This window comes from Manacus candei, unplaced genomic scaffold (genome assembly GCF_025592945.1).
Source record: "Manacus candei isolate 608988 ecotype Guabito, Panama unplaced genomic scaffold, ASM2559294v1 h1tg000034l, whole genome shotgun sequence".
Classification (NCBI taxonomy): domain Eukaryota; kingdom Metazoa; phylum Chordata; class Aves; order Passeriformes; family Pipridae; genus Manacus; species Manacus candei.
The window spans coordinates 4,938,469-4,961,291 of NW_026138082.1; the positions used below are offsets into that span (position 1 = coordinate 4,938,469).

The 22,823-nt window shown below is 35.7% G+C and overlaps 1 protein-coding gene across 4 annotated transcripts in view; it reads right to left on the bottom strand.

Moving 5' to 3' along the window:
- LAMA2 (laminin subunit alpha 2) overlaps positions 1–22,823 on the bottom strand; it is a 357,383-nt gene that overhangs the window by 55,748 nt on the left and 278,812 nt on the right. For all 4 annotated transcript variants that reach the window (XM_051792082.1, XM_051792081.1, XM_051792084.1 and 1 more), the window contains 5 exons: positions 19,367–19,577; positions 17,836–17,952; positions 16,550–16,713; positions 12,978–13,116; positions 7,369–7,471 (listed from right to left, as the gene is read on the bottom strand). In XM_051792082.1, the coding sequence (XP_051648042.1) occupies positions 7,369–7,471; positions 12,978–13,116; positions 16,550–16,713; positions 17,836–17,952; positions 19,367–19,577 (734 nt within the window). The remainder of the gene's footprint in view (positions 1–7,368; positions 7,472–12,977; positions 13,117–16,549; positions 16,714–17,835; positions 17,953–19,366; positions 19,578–22,823) is intronic.

The window sequence follows — 22,823 nt, forward strand, 5'->3', positions numbered from 1 at the left end:
TCCTATCAATACAAAACTATTCGAAACAGGTAATTTCCTGCCTTAAAGGTATATCCTACTCGGGAAGTAATTCAACATCACTGAGCTTGACAGCCAGAAGAGGAGAATAATTTGTAGAAAAGGAGTTCAGGATACAAACTATGACTGTGACCTTCAGATATGTGACAGGTTATTGAAAAGAAACAACTACTTTTTAGCTACTTATCCAAATAGATACTGAGATAGGAAAATGTACTGGCGATGAGGTATGTTGGTGAATTGTAAGAATATGCTTGCCAAAATAAAAAGCATCTCTTTTTACTAAGGAACAATAATTAGGTGTATCATTGGTATTCCAACCCCGCCAACATCACCAGGGCTATAACACTTTAGTGAGAGAAAAAACGGTACATTAAAATGAGGGACTGTAGTTCACATTCCAAAATTTCTAGAAAATCTAGTTTCTCAAAACTAAGTGTGCAAAAAGCAATTTGTAAAGAGAAAAATCAAACAAAATTTATATAGCCTATAAGAAATAATTTATTAAATTTTCCAAGGCTATAGCAAGGCTGAAGTAGCACATAGAATTTAAACGAGAATCATACTTTTTTTGTTAGATCTTTTTTGAAATGTCATTCAGGAGAAAATCTGTTTGCATTATTTAAATTAAAGCAACATACGGGGCTGCAGGAGTGCTTGGAGATAGGTCTTCACTCCTGCAAAATGTCCTGCAAAGGAACAGGACATTTATGTGAACTGTAAGAGGCACAGTTAACACTAGAATAAAGTTGGGAAGAATCACACAAATTATGAGATCACTCTTCTCCTCGAAAACAGCTTTATTTTTAAATGACAGGTTTTACCACGACTGCTAAACGAGGCTACTGGTAACGGGATATTGCTAAACCAGGATAAACTCATGATATTCTGGTCTTGTATGCCCTGAGATTTTATCTGAGTTCATTTCTTGCTAAGTAATAATACTGACAAAACTGTTTTAATTTCCTCTATTTAATTCTGAAATTATAGTTTGCCTGATAATTTCTTGGTGTCTCTGGTGGGATGTTAGTGTTTATAAAGTGTGTCAATATTTCTGAGAAGTTTGATTCATTTATGCTCTAACTTTGCAGCATACTTTTAAATTGTCTCTTTTCCTACTTTTTACTCTGCCAGATCCAACATGCTAATTATCCCCCAGTTATATTTCTGAAGAATCATGTTTCCAGACTTCTGTTTTCAGCTTTGTAACCATAGCAGCAAACTGGAATTTAATGAAGGAAGTTTCCCTAGAACTCCTGAAATACTTGTTAAATTGTTTTTCTTTTAATTCCTCAAATACATTTTAAGGGTATGGCTTTGGTTTTTTTCTTTTTTAATTACAATAATAAAGCCATAAATAAGTGTTCCTAGGGAGGCTCTTACACAAAGAGAAGTGAGGAGATGCTATGTCCCATGTCAGCTTTTCAAGGAAATTGTTCATTTTGCACAGTGATATTAAGATGAGGTTTTATTCTGAAGTAACTTCTCATATTGTAATTCAGATGGCCTCTTCACTAAGCACTGAACTAATTTTCTGTATGAATCACAAACTGAACCACTTCACATCAGCTTTTGCCCATCCTTTCAGTATTAGCATTTATGAAAAATGCTGGAGCTATGATTTGAAGGCCTGAGATCCTCCAGTTAATCATCAAAGCTAGTCAAAATACAGGCAGCTTTTCCTAAGTTTTTTTTTCTAAACTACAGAGTTTATCTGACTTGGAAGAGGTTAGTAGGTCTGCACTGTCAGTTCACATTAAAGTATAGGCTGAGGAGTATCCTGAGAAATTTATCTCAATACTGTTTCCATTTGATTAGCTCTGCACAGAGATGGCACAGGATACCAATAAATGCACTGTTTATTGTTCAAATGAGCAAAACTAGGCATGCATTGCTGAAACTAAACTCTTAAGAGTAAGCAGAAACCTGAAGGACTTGGCATGTATGGGCCTTTAAATTTTCTGGATTGGTTAATGTGAACAAAGATTTTCAATTCCTATTTATATTAAACAAAGCATTACAGGATAAAGCATCATCCCTTTTTCCTCTGAGTGAATAAACTGAAGCGAGCCAAATGAAAAAAAAATACCTGCACGCATATATTTCATCTTAAGATGAACTTAAGAATTTAGTTACTTACTGTTTATAGGCAGTGATCTACTCTTACAAAGGACACGTTTTTACAAGTCTCTGCAGATCACATACAAGGTGATACTGGTTAAGGACTGATGATGAGCCACCATCATAGTGGAACATATGCGGAAACATATATGTAGGAACATAGTGGAGCATAGTCGAAACAGGCATCTTCTGATAGTATGGACCAATGCAGTTTTTCCATGTGAAACTGTCCAAAAAGACATTACAAGGCTATGCTACCAAATGCATGTACCCTAAAATCAGAATAAAGATGGAAATCTACCGAGTAGCAACACATGCAGCTGTTTTTATTTACTGGAAACAGCACAACACACATCTCTGTTATCTTAGTATTACTTCTTCCAAATAGCATTCTTGCTTTCCACAGTCTCATCCTATAAAGATGAAGATAGGTCACAAGCTGATTTTTTTCCCCTAAACCAAGCAAGACTTGGCATTAGAAACAAACAGGGGAAAGATATGCAACTACAGAAATGCAGCTAATGATGTTTAACTTTTTAAGAAGACTACTTTTAGCACTGACTGCAATAATTTGGCAAATGCAATATGCCAGGTCAGCAGAAATACAAAGCAGAGGAGAATACACAAACAAGGGATCTATCACCTTGTTATGTTGCCTATCAGCTGGAAAATGTTTTAGCTAAAAATATTCACGTGCTGTCAGACAAGACAAGTCCCCCTCAAGTTGTCAATTCTTCAGCAAAAGAAATGACTTGACAGCAACCTCCAGCTGATGAGGAGTTTATATATCTTAGTTTCACTTTTCATTGATCAGTTTTGACAAAGTCTGTATACAGTCTCAAATCTATGCTGGGGCAAGTATATTTTTAAAACATTAAATTCAAAATTATAAGAAAGAAAAATTGCTCCTGGTAAACTGAAAAATCCCTCAAGGCACAGAGAGAATGCAGCTAGCAGGCAGCAGTATTTACTCACTTGTAGCCAAAATTTCAAAACTCCTTCTTAGTCAGAGTACTACAGAGTACTACATACAGATTTTGCTTCTTTGAATAACCAGGGTTATTCTTTCTAACTCCAAGCCCCACTGAGAGAGAAATTACTAAATCTCCATTTTAATAGCTTCTGTCAGAACATTTGCTTTGTAAGGACTGTTTCAGCAGTCTTTGGTGGTAATATAAAACATTTTCATGATTAACAGTGGTTTTATAACTCAGGTAATTGGCTACAAATCAGGAGACTGTCATAATGTAGGAAGAAAACACTCTCACCTCTACCACAGCCTAGCCTGGAATTTTGGAGCATATATCAGTTGAGTGGCTTATGGGTCTTCATTACTTTAACTAATGTACTACCTGTAGTGCAGACAGAAAAATTTTAAACTAGTGATTACTTCTTTCTACCAAATCTTTATAGAGTACCCATTAGCCATCCTGCACTTCCAGCTGAGACTCTAAACAGGGTGGCTTTATAGGAATTCTAAAAAAAATATCTTACTAGTCGTTTGACACTGAACTCTCACTTTCTATCGTGGGAACAGCAAGACATCCAGAAGGGATTATGTTCATAATACTAATAACATATGTTCTATGTTATTCACAATAATAATAATATCATCACTTTGAGCAAAAGCAGGGTGGGGAATAAAAATCTGTCATTGCATTTTATTCTTACACGTCTGTATTCTGGGCACGATGTTAACTGATCTCCACGGGTCAAACTGTGGAGCATGGTCATGTTTTATTAGATGCAAAAAGATGTACTGTTCAAGTTCAGAATGTTTGTCTTTATGAAGTCCTTTAAATCTAAGACATATCAGAGAGCATTAAGAAAGCTCCATCTCATTACCCTTCGGTCTGGGGCCAAGAACATAGACAAAGATCTAATATGTGCATTACAAGCACTGCTGCCTGCTTGCATTCGGTTTGCTTTATGCATCTTTAGACTCTTTAGACTTTTGCTTCTGAATTATGAAACTGTAATCAAATTCTCACTGGTACAATGGGAGAATAACATACGTATTTCCAAAATTCTCTGAAGTAATGCCTGATTGAGGTGGTAATATATCTTGTCTCAGGGTTAAATCGAATGGTCTCGTGAACACATGGAATTCACATACATCCAAGTACAGACACTATTTTACTTTGTCCTTGAAAAGAGGGCACAGCACTATGTGAAACACATGGTTACTCAATTATACATGTCTGGGAAGCACATGGAGCTATGGACCCCACTTCGTAGTGTCCAGTCTGCTCAGAGGAATGCTGTGGAAGAGAAGAGGCAGCTAGCCTGTAGGGTAATTTTAGTGTTTTCTATAAACCAGCCATGGCAAACTGCAGCAGTCTGCATTCCAGAAAGTACCCCTATTTTTCATGCTTTAGCCATGTTACTGAAAATGCACATTGGCCTCTCCTCATATTATGTGATTTTCTATAACATATTTCCTGAAATATGTGCATCCAGCCCTAAATCTGTACTGAATCTGGCAGTAGAGAGTTGCAATAAAGAATACCCTAAATATACATCCAAGATTTACTAGTAGTTCAGACACATTTTTTTTCTCAGATCTGCTACAAGAAAATAATGATGTTTTTCACTTTCAAACACTGTATGACAGTGAAATGCAGTTAATGACCTTATGAAACATTATGTTTACTTGTTCTGCAGTTGGAAATCCTAGAGTTGCCAAAACTAAATGCAAGTGTAGTAATAGCCAAAAGCTGTATGGATCTCATCCCTTATGCTGGATGTTCTTCTTAATGTATATCCCAGCAGGCCAAGGAAAATTTTGTATGTAAAAAGCTGAAAAATAGGCTCTATTATAAAAATCTGTCTTGTTTCTAATAAAAAAGTATTTTAAGTAAGCTAAAAGGACAGGGAAGCTTCAGGCATCATCTCTGTGACAAGTTTAAAACTCAATCTTGAATATTTACTGTGTGCAATTTTTCTAGTTCTGATGCACAGAAAAAACCAACAAAAAACCCCCCCAAAACCCAGCTTGATTTTCAGATGCTATGATGAGCAAAAAATATCACATCATAGCTACTTTTTTTCCCTCATCTTTATTTCTTCCAAGTCCTAAATCTGCTTTCTCACATAGGTTTTCAAGTGCTATGCTTTTTCCTTGTGTCCTTGTGGTTAATTGCAGGTTAACCCTATTATAGGTTCAGCCAATTGAATCAGAGCATACTATCTAGTATGAAAGATTTCTTCAAAAACTATAGTGACAGGACATAAGCTTCTCCAAATATACACACACCAAAATTTCAAATTACTAAAGGGAGGGGATTACAGTGCACTAACGTGAAATAAACCACAGAATTATCAACTTGAACTTATTCTGTCTGGACTCAGTATTCAGATGAAAGACTTTAAAAAAATTTTATGGCGGACTCTCAGACTTTACTACATCAGTGGTACAAACATTGCATGCTCCTAAATTGCTTTCTTTGCTACATGTAAAAAACAAAGTAATTAAAGCAGTAATATTTAACATTTTTCACAAAGGCAGATGTGAGAAACTTGATGTTGGCCTACTTGAAAGTGGATAATTGTATCATACAATCCCCTCAGGTTTAGTCAGAATTTTTTTTTTTTTCAATTCCTTCCTAAGAGTGCTGTGGAAAAAGAAGTATTGAGTACTGTTAAATAGATTCTTCATTAGTGCTACAATAGGTATTTTCTTAGAGGACCTATAAAATGATCTGTCTAGATAAAGACTCAAGGAATAAACTGCTTTTGGTTGCAATGATCAGAAGATCATTGAATAGGCTCTGAACAAATGGTTGTCCAAAGATCGTTTTTCTCCTTCTGATCAACAGCCATTCTTCACTGATGTTCATCTAAGCTGTTTTCAGAGATTTTCAAAGGCTGTATCTCCCTAATCTTCCCAGTAATCAATTTCAGTACTTCTGTATTTTAATTACAATGAAGATTTTTCTAATATGTGATCTGTATCAGTGCATTTGAGATATGTCAGTCTCAACTTCTTTGGAAAAACCTTGACATAACTGAAGAATATTAAATCCCTTTGATTATTTGTCTTTCAGTCTTTAAATCTACATTATTTCAATCTTTCTCCTCATCTCTCTTCTACTAGATCACCAATTATGATTAGTCTTCATGATGTCTTCAGGATGCTGCAAACCACCTCAGCCCCTGTGAAGTTTGGTGCCCAAGACTGTAGCCAGTAACTCAAGCTCTAGAAGCCCTGAACAGAGTGGAAGGATTGTTTCATGTGTTTTGGAAAGTGTGCACCTATTTGTGCATTACTCTGTGACATCTGCCTTTTCCACCCTCACCCAGCATGTGATCCATGCTTCTCTTTAGTCTTGCACTAGAGAAGTGCTACCCAGACAATTGCTCACCATTCTTCATTTCTGCAGCTGATTATTCACGTATACATGTAAGCCCTTGTACGTGTCCATACTGACTACTGTCCTACCTTCTCACACTATGGCATTCACCAGCAATACTCTCATTTATTGATGTGAAAATATTAGGGACATTATATGCACAGTCTGACCTGAATTACCAGCTTTTACATCTCACTGAACATCATGGTTCAAAAACTTATTTTTCTTTCCCCAGTGGAAAATATTGAAGAGAAATTAAAGATGCTTTATTTTTCACTAGGAAACTGAAATATTCAGTTTGGAATTTACAAACCTTATGACTTAACCTGCATTTAGACATGTATTGATGCTTTAGGAACAAAGAAATCTTTTGTGTGTGTGAAATTTTACCTCTAGAGACATGGATTTAATCTCTTTTTTTTTTTCTTTTTCAAGAAAATGCTTAGCAATTCCTATCCACTAGTCTGTTTGGCAAACAGCTTCATTTGACCTCCCCATGCTTCCATTTTCAGTCAAAACCCCATAGACGTCCTCAAGAGATGTGGTATCTCTGACGAGCATTGCAAACTCTGTTTTGTATTGACAAGTATAAAAGTTTAATATTGGGTTCCTTCAGCAAGAGAAGACCAAAGTTTCATCCTCCTCAGCCTTCCTGTCCAAGAAAATGGACAGAGAGAACAAGCATTCCTGCATAATGCTTGGACACAGAACAGGAGAATTTTTTTTATGGATACATTGTTCAATTTCAAATCAGATAATGAATTATACTTTTTTCCTACTGATCTGACTTCTTCATACTGAAAGCATAGCACTCTCACGTTTTGGTTTGTTTTTTTTTTTCTATTTAATAGGTCTGAATGTCATATACTGCATTTACCTTTAACATCATTGTCTAACATCTTGGCTTCATTAAGGACCCTGAAGCTTTTCTGAAGAGAGCTCCTGGCGCCATCCTTCAATGATCCTTGAGGACCAGATGTCTGTAGACAAACAAGCAGTGTTAAACATACAGGAAAGTCCAAAGTCATAAAAGAAGTATGAATATGATCTAAGTGAAGAGTCATCTAAATGATAAATGTGTGCTCTGAATTACATCCCATTGCCATTATATTGGTCTACAAGAGCAAAAAAATAAAAAAAAATTCTCTAATTATTTTTTTTTTAATGGGAAGCCAGATGCCCTTTGGGGACTTTAATAAAAAGAGACAGTGTTTACAGTATTAAAGAAAAAGATTTGACTCTAAGAGCAAAACTTTGTCCAAAACAAACAAAACATATTTCAAATTAAATATGTATTTATCCTTCCAGCTATGGACAGAACACAATGCAATACAGTATTTCTCCCTAACTGCAGCTTGAGCAACTTTAGAAGTCAGACTGGATCTAATGATTCCACACTGACAACAGAGATTCATTTGTGGTTAAATTAAAGAATTATAATTCCTAGGTCAGTAAAGAAATAAGAAATAGAGTTTTAAAAGAAGGGCAGACTGCACTTAATCTGAAAGAGTTTTATTAGTAAGCAACCATCCTTCATCATATCGTGCTACTTAAAGATCTTTCTTTTGAAAAACATCCATCTCTACCTTCTGTGCAGAGACTGATCGATAGATGGAATGATTTTTCTAAATTAGATTAGTGTTTTCAGTTGGTAGGAAATGCTCTAGCTTCTGAACCACTTACTGTGTAGTTTGTAAGAATGAACTCAGGTCATACATCATACTGAATACATTTCTTTGAGAATACTCCTGACAGCCAGATAACATTCTATATTAGTCATGGGTCATAGCCTTGCAACTAGTATGTAATTAAGAAGCAGCTACTTTTCATTTTCCAGGGCAGATACATATACTCAAAAATTAACTGTGTGTCAATTAAATGACACAATTATTATTGCTATTCATTATTTATATAATGAGTGAGCCCAGAGGTGACATTTCACATACTCCTAAATCTCTACTGTTTTTCAACGAAACTGTAAAAACCATATATTGAACTTGCCATTTCTTTTTCTTTAAAAATCTTAGAGAATGCTTTGGATACTTTCAAAATTCAGAACCAAGGTTTTTGTTATGCGATATCTCATGGTATATGTTGCCATGTCACAGGGATGTATAGCTATTAAAGATTCTTTGTATTTGTATGGGATGTAAATGTATGCCTTTATGTGATTTTAGGAACTAAGGCACACATGACTGCCCTTTTCCAAGCTCACCTGAGATGAGCTGTGTACACAAAATTCCTTTGTACACAAATTCCTGTGAATACAAATTCCTTGCAACATCAACAGAAACATATAAATTCAAAAGATGAACAAAATTAATTTCTTCTAGATTTTCTTTACCACATAATAACAAGTAGCACTGGTAAAAGAAAAATACATAAAGCCCCAGGAAAAAAAATCCAAAAAACTACCCAATTAAGCAAAATGCTGCTCTTGAAGGAAGAATGTTTGGCCAGATTTTGTGGCAGATGCACTTGTCAGATCAGAAAATACTTTCATATTTCTTTTCCCATTAGCAACAGAATCCAGGGTATGATCACTTTGGGACCACAGACTTCAAAAACAAGGATTGTTATTATTATTCTATGACTAGGCATGGTTGACTGGCTGTTGATGCAGTTTATAGTCAACAAAATGAAACTGGAAGGTCAAATTTACAATGCAAAACCAAAAAGTTCATCAAATCAGGAACAATAATTGTGTGCTGACAATTAGCCAGAAGCAGATTTCAGCATAAAACCCTTTCAGATATAAATAAACTTGCACTGATTAAAAGCTTTATTTTATATTTTTTTTAAAAGTAATTCTGAAAGTAAGGATTAATAGAGATATCTGATAGAAAACATACTTTTTTTTCCTAGTTTTTCTTGTGGCTCATGAGATGTCAAGTTATGAAGCAGTCAATAATTAAAAAACCAAACATTTTATGCCTTTGTGTGAGGTGAGCTTGTGGGCTTCTGGCAAGCCTGCAGCATGGCTAACCCCTTAATGATTTAGTAGGATTTACAGCCAAGAGTCTCTGATATTATTTTCTAAATTGGGACACTGTAAAAAAAAAAAGAATAATTAAAAAAATACTATTATTCAAAATAAATTAGAAAATTGCAAGGTCTTGAGAATCTAACTTGTTCTAATTCTGCCTCTTCCGGAGTGCCCATAACTTGCGGATAGTATCTTCCTCCCCCATGCCTTTCTTCATGGCTTCTACCCTCCTCATGCAAACTCAGTGCAGCTTGAATCCCTGCAGCATCTTGTGGCAGGAGTGAGACCTCATTACGTGTTCATACACTCCAGCCTCAATCACAGTTTAGAGGCATAAATGCACTGGGACAGTTTTGAGGATCACATACAACCTACTAGATGTTTTATAGAGCTAAGTGCTAATTCACATCAGTTAAAAATAGTTCTGTGTTATTCTTAAATTATTTTTTTTCACATACACTTACATTGTGAAGTTTTCACCCAGCAAGAGTTAGGGTTACTCTTGTTTTTACCAGTCCTGAAGATAGCTGAGCATTCTGAAGTACCAAAAATGTTATGAAGGGTTTGCACCTCAGGACATCCTCACAGGGATGTCCAGGCAGCTTTATGCCATTACAATGTAAGAATACCTAGACACCCAATGTAACTGTTGGGGTACCACTACAAAGAAAGTCAAAAGCAAAGAAGGAAGTAGGACCCTAAACATTTAATGTGTCCCCTGTGGTTCGAGTTACTATCCTGTAAGTCTTCTCCAAAAAGCCTGAGAATAATCACACTTTTTCAAGATATATGGTAAAACTATAATTCTGATCTGTGAGGTACAAACAGAATCTATTAATGTGACTCTTTTCTAGTCACTTACTGCCTTAGCTAATGGGATGCTGAAGCTGTTTGAATGGTAGAGATTCCTCATTTGTGATGAATTTATTTTACTTTTGAAGAGGAGAACATATCCATCATAAACAGCTCAGGAGGAATTTTTCTGTCATATTTTTAATACATTTTTTCCCAGTCATTTATCAGGCTTCCTGTAATCATGATGGATTTTAAGCATCTTCTGTTCTTGCTTTCAGCAACATTAGCTTAATTTGAAAAAGAAGTACTTTTCATTACAAACCAAAACAAAAAAAAATCCTTGAGATATCACTTAGGTTTTTGTAAATCATTTCCTCCAGTGATGTACAGGGTAGAACCTAAAACGGAAACCTGTCTCTACCATCTCTACTTTATACACCAGCTTGTTACTGTTGGGAAACCTTCCTTCCCCTGACCCAACATTGTAACTGGTGAATGGGAAAGGTTAGGATCAGGGAGGCATGTGAGCTACAGTGCTTTTCTCCATTATCTCCTAGCATCTGGAGCTCAGAGTCTTTTACAGAAGACAGGCGTCCACAACGGTTCTCATAAAGAAGAGAACATGGTTCCATCTTTCAAAAGGAGGGGAAAGGCATCATCTCTGTCTTCCATGCAGTGTCCTCATGAGTATCTTCTCAGAAAGTTGGGGACAGTTTCTAGGGGCTTATCAGTCTGAGAGAGACTGTTTGAACCACTGTGCTCCAGACATCCTTGCGTGAGGGTACATTCTTTCCCTTGCGCTGAAGCTCAGCTAAAAGTTCCTTGGGACTTCCAGAAAGAGGGATCCTGATTTATCTGGTTACCAGTTAAACTCTTCACTTAGCATGAGTAAACATTCAACAGTATTTAAATAAAAACAAGAAAATAGAACAGCAAAATGACGCCTGTAGTTCACAACTGATATATTTTTTAAATCTGGCCCGAAATCCTCACATGATCCTTTAACAAAAAATGGCTAAATCTATCTTGCCCTGCAGCAGTTTGATGGTAAACCACTGATGATCTCTACTCTGTATCAAGTTAATTACATTTAAAAGGTGTCAGCTGCCTCAATTTTCTTCCTCATCAAGTAGATCCCCACTATACATATACAGCTCATAACAAAAAGCAATCTCCCTTTCATGAATACATGCAATGGAGATGCTGAAAACATCACCTTAATATCTTAGTCTCCTCCCTTGCTACTCACTTGCCTCTATTTACATCATATTGTTCATCTTGACCTCCATCACTTTTAGATGTTTTATTTAATTGTTATTCTGCCTATGCTATAATCACTCAGTTCACCATCTAATATATACATTTTTGTCATTATCCTGTAATTGCTTGTTTTGTTTCTTTACTGCTCTATGCATCTCTTTTTTTCCTATTCAGTCCCTGAAACAGTTGCCTGCCTCACTCACTCCAAAGGAGCAAAATCCTAATGAGAAGAAATAAAAAAAAAAGGCCAAGTTCTTATTTAATTTTGCGGTGTAATTAGGTGTTCTGGTGAAACAAATAACTATTTACAGAGAACTAGCACATAGCAATGTGTGAGGTGAAACTATTTCATAAAGAGAAAAATATAGTAATTACTGTTATTTGAAAGAATGTTGAAAATGTAAAAAGCCTAAAAATATTAAAATTTTTGTGCAGTGGCTAGATAACTTTATCCCTCGCATAAATACAGACCTTTACAGCATGTGATTGCTTTTGCTATTCCCATAATCAATTTGACTGAAACAGCTCTCTGCAAGCTACCTTTATTCATGTAAAAGTGCTGCGGCTACAAGTTGCTTCTGTTCATCTATGTTTCTGTATCAAATATAGGTTCTGGAAATCTCCTATTATACTATCATTGCCTCATGTTTCTGTGTGCCTGTGAAGAGCACGTCAGTTGCTCTCTGACTGCCTTCCACAAATTAGCCATTAACTCCTTTGATATTTGACATAAAAGATAATTCTGGCTATGCTCAGAATGTTTTCTGCTCATAGTATATGCATTGAAGAGTTGAGATCCTCATTATGACTCAGGCTGGAGAGCTTCCTTTACCTTAAAATCCCATTTTTAAATGTTCTCTCTGTTTTCTTTGAAAATTTGCATGCAGTACCTCATAGTGAGAATTTCTCTGCAACAACTGGCAGAGTTCACAAAGGGAATAAAACTTTCCACTCCTCTGCTACAATTCTCTCTTTCTAGAATTCTGTCAGGTGCATGCAGTTCATCTGATGGGCAGATGAGTGCCTCTGAGCATTTTCATGGAACTGGGTCGAAGAGTTAATTAAGGTATGGAGTTCTTTATATTTAACGAATGTCTTGCACATATCTAAACTAGTTTTATTGAATACCAAATGGCCTACAGTCCTGACCTGTTGGCTTGAGCCATAGACACAGATCAAAAGGTGAAAGACAGAGGAAGGAAGAATTGTAAATAAAAAGGAATGAAAAACAAGGAATGTGAGTCAGGAATAAATGGGGATGTAGTCTGAAGGTGCACATAACTCTCACAAGGCCATAAGCTTTCTGATGGCAGCACAAGAATTTATGGTGGCAGAGGTCTCTACATAAAGTCATAAGATGGCAAAACACAGATCTCAGATAAAGTGTAGCACAGTTCCACAGAAAGTCTAACCCTTCTACTCAGTAATTTACTTATTTTTCTTACCGCTTGCATAGCATCATTTGCAAGAACCTTGGCTTCCTTGGCAACTCTTTCAGCTTCGTCTGTGTTATCCTTGATGTTAGTATAAGCATTGAAAGCACGTGTGGCATTGAAAGAGAGGTTTTTGGCTTCAGTAAGGATTCTGTTGGGATGTGAAAAGTAAACACACCATTAAACTGCTATCAGAGCTCAACAGAACATAGTATCCTACTTTTTCAAACCCAACAGCCTGTATTTCTAAGGTGTTTCTTTAGAGAGCAATGCTACACTTGGGATTTCAGGAGTTCTGGCCTCATGTGTTTAATAGAATTCACATTTTATCTGTGCAGAAAGACATAAAGAACAATGTTCGCTTAAAGAGGAGGTTCTGTGAGATAAAAATAGACCAGACACTGAGAAAAGATAGCACTGTGCTTAACACTCTAATACAAATAACATATTCACAACGTGGGTTTGTAGCCACATAGCCATGTGTTGAGCCAGGCCACTCAATGAAATTTGCACTGCATGAACATGAAGGATCATAACAGACATGTTTTAAAGTAGAATCTCTGAACAACTAATTTCTTGGTCGGGCTGCCAAACACAGAACTGCCAGTTTTAAAGGAGATCTCACCATCTAAACCAAATCCTAAATGCTAATTTTGCTGAACAAAATGAAAAACATAAATAATAATGCTTCATATTGAATGGGATGTTCAATTGACATGAAATACTATGTTCTAATAACTATAATTAGATTAAAAGGTAATTATAAACAGTTAATATTTCCTGGTGCAGGGACAGATCTCAGTTAACCTCCTTCTAGGGGAATTTCTAGTCAGCGGGTTGGGGAAATAACTTTTCTTGCACTCTGTATGATATATTCAAACATTTTCAAGGAAGAATTACTACACCTACAGAATTAACTTGAAAACCACCATCTCAGTATGTACTATGACTGATGGCTACGATGCTTTTACCGAATAAAGTGTAAATGTGCTAAAATCTCCACTTGAACTGGGTAAGCATGGATTTGAACTTGGATTTTTGCCTTTCTGGGAGATGCTTGAGCCATCAAGGTGTATGGCAACATAAGAGAGACAGGGATTACTTCTGCTGGACCTGTTTAAGCTTGTACAAAATAGTTATTGATAAAGTGTGTGTTGAAAAAAAGACAAATTCATCCTGGTAATTAATCTGTTCACTGGAGAACTAGGACAGCTGGGCTCTAAACTTGGCATCAATTACATACTGATTTCTACAAAATGCCACAGGGAAGAAAGTGGACAGAAAGTATAATCCCTGGACTCCACATGTAGTTAATAGGGGGATAGAGTCCCTCTAGATTACTGCAGAAATGGCATGACTGAGCTGCCTCTGCATCACTCCCGGAAAAGCATATCTCCTTCCTCAACTACAGATGGAACTCACTAGGCTACTGTAAGTTTCTGTGATGCTCTGTTAGAGAAATGTGCAGCCCAGAATGGCTATCTAGCAAGTAGCTCAAGTACTACTAAGAAATATGGTTCAAATCCCTTCTGGTTAGGAGGGAACCAGACTGAATTTGCCAAATACCAATGATGTTTACTCAGGAGCAGGCAATTAACCATAAGGGAGAAGCCTATACTAATACCTTTTTGTATACAGAAAAAATAGCAACAATTTTTTTCTAGGTTAAACTAATGACCTGTTCCGTGTTCTAACACTCAAGAGAACATCTTCACCATCAATCAGTATGCTGTTTGAGTTCTTAGGGGGGTGACTGTAGAGAAAGGGCTCTGCCTCAATTTCTCCTGTAAGATGAAATGGTATTTTACAGCAAATTTAGTAGTATCTGAAAAACACTCAAGTGTCACTTGTGAAGATAGATACACTTTTCAATTCCTAAGACTGATAGACACTGTATATGCCTGTAAAGTATACCTGTTTATTGCCAGTGGATGAAGTAAACAGCTTTATCCTGATGCAGGACTTCACAGCACCATGGTATTTGTCCTTTGAAGTTACGTATCTATCTGACCACATCAGAAATATAAACTTTAAACATCTTGCTTTTAGACATAATTTTTAATGTCCTTGATTCTGCACTTTTTACTGTGTATTTTGAAAAACTGAGGATGATGTCTGGATCAGACAGAGGTATTCATGGTACTGTTATACCACAGTGAATGTGACTGTAAATGCTATCCTAAGCTCCTTAAGGCCAACCTGTCAATCTTCATTAAGACAGAAGCACATATACACACCCACAAAAAAGTGTATTTAGAATGGTTAAAAAGCTCTATCTCAAAATATATCTTGCCAGCATTTGATTAAGGAGGCACAATATTTTTTTGTCTACTTTTTCTCTACTTCTTAGTTCCTTCCTTCCAACTTTCCGTGTATTTGGATTTTTATATATGGTTGGATGTGATACAAAAGCCACACTTTTCTAGAAACAGTGTCCTTCAAATCCTTTTTAGTAAGGATATCACAGCTATCATTCTTTTATGCACTCCTCAAAACATACGTTAGACTGAATATCTAGACTAGTGTGACGCTGTAAATGAAGCCAGTAATTTTACAAGTATCACACACTTTATCAGAGACAATTCTCTGCCTTTTCCTCAGAATTACAGATGCCAGCAAGAAAAAAATGTGTTAAGGGTCTGCTCACAAGTTTTTGGGATACGTAAGTCTTCATACAGATTTAAAAGATGTAAGCAGCAAAAAAGTAGCACATTGTTGATGTTCATGTCTGAAGAAAAATTTTTTTTTTTAATGCAGTGCTTTTATAAAATAATAAAACTCTGAAGCTATGCTGGGGACAGATCCAAGAGGCAGAATATCCACAATCTATTTCTCACTATTACTATTGCAAATTACACTTACTATTTATGTCTTGCTTTCCTAAATGCAATAAACCAAAAGATGCCCCCAAAATCCCAGCAATCCAAACCAAAAAACCCCCAGCTTCTTATCTTATATTCTTTCCAGGAAACTATTTTGATGATGAGTTATAAAGTATCATTCTTCTGAAAGGATTACGGTCATATAAATGAAGGGCATTCCAATTCTCAATTATATTTAGGAATGTGACAGTGGTAAACAGAAACTGAAGTTTAAGCATTTTGGTCCAGAGAACGTTTTGGGAGAACGTTTTGAAACCACTAGAGGAATCACTGTCCATCACTTCATGATAAGTCCTTCACGTAATGATAAGTGTCTCATACAAAAACAGTCATCTTAAAAAGAAAAATACTCCTGTTTTTTAACAAATTTATATGAAAACATATAGTGAGATCTCTAAGAAGAATTTCTATCTTTTTCACATCAACACAGCAGTAAGCATATGATAAGTTAAACTGTGTGATGAGTGCATCTGAGGGCACTGGTTGCACTTCATGAAGCCTATAAGATGTATGAAAACATTTACAAGAGATACGCACACAAATTGACCAACCGGATAGTTGTATATTTGTATAGAACAGTAGTTATTTATATACTTCCAGTGCCAGATGTTGAAGTCAGAGAAGAAAGCCCTTCAACTTCTGGTAAGCAATTCTGCAAACCTGCTTCATGATTTTATCATCACCAGTGAACGTTTGCCTTACCCATCCAGAACTGCAGATGATTCATTCAGCTGGGCTGCATGGTTCTCAGCTTGCAATACTTTTTCTGGAAGCATCCTGTCACGAATTTCTTGTGATAAGTCATCTATCTTATCTTTCAGCTGATCAGACATTGGCTGTATCTTATCTGCAACACCTTCTACATACTGAAAATGACAAAAGAAAGACCTTTAAATTGCTGAATGCAAGCACTCTGTAGCCCTACATATATACATGTAATTGGTTTTTTTCCTTGTGAGGTATTATCTCAACTTACTCATGCATTAAAACTTCAGGAAACTAAGAGTAACAGAAATGGCTGGACTGGAAAGCAGAAAGGAGATAAACAATATTCCAAGAGCTACATGCCACTCTAGAGCTTAGTAGAAGCTTCTATTTTACAATTAAAGAGCTGCACAATTTAAAAGCTCATAAACTCTAATTTGCTTTTGTTTCTTAAATGTAGATGGATATGCAGTTGCTATGCTCCACAATAATAACTAATTAATGACAGAAATTTCATGTTTCAGGACACTTTGAGTGACCGCAATCTATTTTTGCTTATTAAAGCATTCTAGTAAGAACTGTACTTTATAAAGACCTGCCAATAAGCAGTCTCAAATTGTTTCCTTTTCCATTTCTCCAAAAAGCATTTTTCCATTCATTATAACAAGTTGCAATGCAAGCTGGAAATATATTCAGAACCAATGATACTTTAAGGTACTTTTTTTTGTAGCTAAGGCACTGATCTCAAACACTTGATAAAACTTTTAAGGCAGAATTTTCAAAAATGTTATGTAAAATCAGAGTGCAATCCTCTCCTCTCCCTGATCTATCTAGACTTAAAATTGTGGCCACAGGCAATAAATTATTTCTGAAGTTTCCTTCTGATATGCACACACAGTTTTCGTGCAGATAAATCTACATCTAGATTACAGTCAAAGCAAGATTATGAATGGGTCTGCTACATCTGCAATTCTAAAGATTAAGTCAATACTACAATCAGAATACCATATTCATAAAAGCAGGCAGAGTCCATGAAAAATTATGAGCTAGCTCTTTATGTATTTCAACGAATCACTCAAATCTCCAAGTTAATAATTTTTATATAACAGACTAGCTTTTCTGCCATACAGCAATTGAAAAATGAGTTCTTCCAAATCAAATATTCTGACATTGATAAATACAATGATAAATACAATGAAAAGGTGTTACTGTAATTATATATTTTGCTTCCATAATGATGCTTTGTTGTACTAATTCTCAGATAAAGATGATAAAGCACTCACCTCTACAGCTATGCTGATGTCATTTGCAAGTTCATCGGCTTCATTAAGGACATCATTCCCTTCCTGAAGAGTCTTTTCAACATCTTGTCTGCCATCTTCTACAGCTTGCTTCTTTTTCTATAGGATGTGTTCACACAAAGAAAAACACAAGCTGTTTATTAGAACAGGAATGCCAGTTCAAATGCCAGCATTTTGTCACCATGCCACAATACCCCTTCTGGAATTCTCTGAGCTCTCAGAGCAAAGACAGTAATAACAATAAAGAATATGTAATGTAAGGTATCTTTTCTTTGTCTTTCTATCCCCAGTTTTGTATCGTCCTCCCACATGGTAAAGTTTTTGATGTAACTGACTGAAGTACTATGGCAAAATTAATAAGAAATAAGTTATAAACCCTAAACTTTACACATATGTGTAAGTACCTCATTTTGAAAATCACCTCCTCTGACTATAAAGGAAAAAATTATCTGCTGCTTTCCTACTTACATCCATTGGTACTTCACTACTACTGAATGCAAAAATAAAAGCTTTGGAGTAACCTTTGGAGTAACTACTGCATACTGTGTAGTAAAGATTGACCTCTAAATAAGGAATTGGCAATTTCCTATATAAGATCCATTGAGTATCACAGATTAATTTGACAGGAGACCATGGCAGTGATGTGGGCAAGACTGCTGGAAAAAATGCCTTCAGGCACTCTGTTACTGTGATGCAGAGAATATTTTAAAAACTGAGATAACAGGTAATTTCTTCAACCTTTATCCATCCATCTCTGGGAAGGAAATGCACAGAGCAGAGATCACCTAACTTCTTCACATCACTGTATTCCCTTAATTCAATCAAGCCCAGAAATCTCTTCTGAGGACAGAGGTCTCAGAACTCTAACCTCATACTGTACTGGAGCTGAAAGCTCATCGAGATACAAACACAGTTGAAACATTTATCTTCATTAGGTTGACTCGGCTCTTTATGTCTCGGTTAAATGCTTGTTAATGTGCATTATAATATACTCTTTAAGTCTCTGCAATTTAAATTAAATCACAAGCAGACCCCTCTTCTATGAGTGAGATCATTTATAACAGCTACTAACTACAGAGGATAGAGTTTGATTTATTACTCTGTAATATCCACATACCCCCTTCAGTCTCCTTCACAGGGGTTGGAGAGGGAGATGAAAGTGTAAGTTTTCTAGAAGCAAATATATGACAGCAAGGATTTTAATTGAACTCCTATTTAAATATTGAGCACACGATTTGATTTTTACATGACTATTTATACTGAGATGAATTTAGTTTCCCCCAGCATAATAAATCCAATGAACCTTCCACATAACATTTATTTCAGTAAAGCTGGGGAGTAATTCTACTTTTAAAAGCCAAGGCATTCTCTCATGTTCCCTTTAAATTACATCAGATATAGTTATATTTTAATAATATTTTTGCTTATGTTTTTGTTTCAAGATTTAATCATGCAAAGGTTCAAACTTTAATCAGAATCCAAGTAAGCAAGGATAAAACTTGTCAGCACTCACCTCTAGTATGGTCATATTTTTTTGGTTGACTGCAGATAAACGATCAGCCTCCCAAATTTTACTTGCAGCTTCTCGTAGCAGATCTTGAGCATCATTGATTTTGGTGTGGTAGTTTGCTAGCTTGTCCTGGACCTCATTTTTGAGATCTTCATTTTTCTCACTGGGTTCACCAAATAATTTCTTCACCTTGTCCAAAAGATCTTCTGCATTCCTGCAATATAACACCACCCATGAAGACACCAAATTCATATTCATATTTCAGTAATCTGAATAGTCTTAATAATAGGCAAATGAAATAGACTTCTAAATTAAATCTCAATGTAATTTTCCAGAGGACACATGTTTAATAAAGTGAAGTGAAAGTTGTTTTTAAGCCCTTTCTTAAAGGAGGTTTTTAAATGCCACTGAGGTCCTATTTATTCAAATATCCACCACTGAATACGATCTTTAAGGTTTGGGGTTTTTTTTGTTTTGGGTTTTTTTGGGGGGGGGCTAAACTGCCATTCTTGAGATCTCACTAGCAAAGTCAGGTTTGCTGAAACATTTCAACTTCTCAAAAAGGTTTCATTCATTCACATTAATGTGACACATGACACAAAGTAGTTTCCTACCTTGAACTGAGCAGTATTTGTAGATATGCCTGATTTCAAGTTTTCTTTGAGTAGACAACTGCTTTAGACTAGACAGTCAAAAATTATAAATATTTTCTAGTGAAATAAAGAAAAAACCAGGATCCTTGGATTTATGACTTCTAGTAGCCAAAAATTTTGCTTCCCTAAATAAATTCTGGGATATTTTTACAGGACTGGAGTATTTGTGATAGCAGGTCATGGGATCAGTGTCATTAATGCAATGCCACTGTGTTAATGTAATGATATGTCATGGACAGAAAACAAAAAAGAGGCACTTCAGGTAGTTCCAAAATGATGTTTTGGAGATAAGAAAAATCCCAAGTAAACAGGAATCTGTAGGATAGATAATAACTACAGAAGAAATTTATCAGACTTCTTCCTAGAACAGATTAAGTTTTTCTTCCGGTTTCATTATGACCAAGTGTGGAAAATAAGAACTGTATTTTTTGAAAAACACTGCAGTTTGGCCTGCCTGTAGTCCATTCATTAGGGAATCTTCTAAAAATAAACACATAAATAAACACACACCAAAAATATCTGAAAAGTGGAAAAGGTATGCTGACACTAGACATAATTTAGATGAAGGATCTGAACCGAAGCCAAGGAAAGTAAACTTGTTATCTTAGCTTTCAGATTTTCTGAGATGGATTGTTTTGTTCCCCTGTCTGTTCTGGCTTTGGTTCTGACAAAAAAAAAAAATTCAAACTGTGAATTTGCAACTTCTGAGGACAAAATATTTAATCAAAAACTAAATCCCAGTATTGACACCCTGTCTCAGAAGAAGTGTAGAAAGGAATTCAAGATTTCTCCCATACGTCCTCCAACATCCTTTGTATAAGAAGCTCCTCTCTTACACTTCTGGCAAATTTTGATACCCTTACGACTCTGCAGAAACATTACAAGACAGATGGATTTCCTTTTTATTCCCTTGCCTCATAGCACAGTTCAAACTCTACTTATCCATCCAATAGTCTACCTCAAAATTCTTCCTTGGATCTAAAGATAACACTTCCATATTGATCTGTTGTGTATTTTTCCCTCTGCCCTTTCTAATGAAGTATGAGGCAAGGTGTTCCATGTAATCCCTTGCTTTAGGTACGAGAATTACTGTGTGACTGGACTGCATCACATTTCTTGAAATACTCTCTTGGACATTTAAGCTGTGCTACTTTCACTGGATACTGTCCTAGAAAAAAAATAAAACTATACAAAATGCTTGAATTGTTAGAAGAAACAGTCACAGATCTGGCCTAACACCTGGAATGCTGTATGGTCTGGATCCTCAAAATGAGTGCAAGGGAAGTACAAAAAGATTAGAAATTGATGACAAAATGACTAAAAACCACTGGCAACTGTATATGAGAGCCTAAGTATGTTAGAATTGTCTTATATGGAGAAGAAATAAGGATTGTCACATCATGAGTAGCATGGATAAGGTGATCAACTGTTCAATGTCTCTCCAAAATCAAAAATGAAAATATCAGGAAGCAATGTCAAAACACAGGAGGTGTATCTTAAAACACTGTATGGCTGAGTTATGCAATTCATTCTTACAAGAAACCAAGTGATAGAAGTTCACAGAGGCTCAAAAGCCATCAGACAAATTCATGGAAGAAAAAGTCACACAAAAATAAAGCTATTCAACATACTAAATAGATAGAATTCTGGCTCACAGCATCCCTTGATAGCAACTCAGTGGCATCTGAGAAAATATGTAGTAATGTTATAAAATATTGAAAGATTAATTTCTTAAGTGTGAAAAGCAGGGCAGTTCAGAACAGCAACTGGTGTGTTTCTAACATGCTCTTTTTAGAGAAAAATTATTGACTAATGTGCCATTCCAGTACACTTAGGCAATCAGATTACAGGCTGGATTTGAAAAGTTTGAAGGAAACTAATGGAAAAAATGCATATGTAAGAGAAGTTGTGCCATCTATGAAAGCAAGAAACTTTATTTGTCTTCTTTATTTAACTTTTAAGAATTCACTGAAAACATAGGAGAGGATCCCCTCAATCTTGTCATTCTGTTCTTGGTCAGACTTCTGAAAACAGAATACAGTCACTGTCAAAAGACATCTCAGCAAAGAGTACACATGATTAACTACTTCAAAGTGATCATGAGACTTGCAAGACCCTTAATTTATTCAAAAGTAAATGTTTCTAAATGAGTCTGTAGAAAATACATGGACATACCAATCCAATGCATACCTACAGAGTTCTAAGAACGATTAATTTTTCTTCCTTTTTCCTTGAAGAATGTATCCTATCCACTATCTTACTACATTATTTAAACAGTTTGAAAACATTTTTCTTTAAGAGGTAGAAAACTACCTAGGGTCCTTTCCTTCCTACCCTGTAATCCACAGTGACTAATTTTGTTTCAGTTGAATTCACTGCCAAAATTTCTTGGATCTCAATGACTGCCTATAAAGAGATAACCATATCCTTAAGATAAACCATACAACTTTTATTGAAATCAATGAGCATTTTCATGTATCTCTTAGTATAAAATGTATTCCTTTATCAAGAAATTTATACACCTGCTTTGGACATTTCAGAAACAATGGAAGAGAAAGAGAAGTTTTTTCCCTCAAAAAAGCCCTGCTGCATGCATTTTCTACTTTAGTTATTGGTTAGAATAGCAAATGATTTCATGGTAGGCTGACTGTTCATGTTGGCTGTAGTATTTGAGAACTAAAAATGCCTTGTCAGAAAGACTCTTATCCAGCCTGTCCTAAAATTGCAGGCAGCGCTTTAAAAGGTCTGGCTAAATTTTTCTCATCTCTACTTTTTCCTAGTTGATTTCTGTGCGTGAGTAGAGAAGG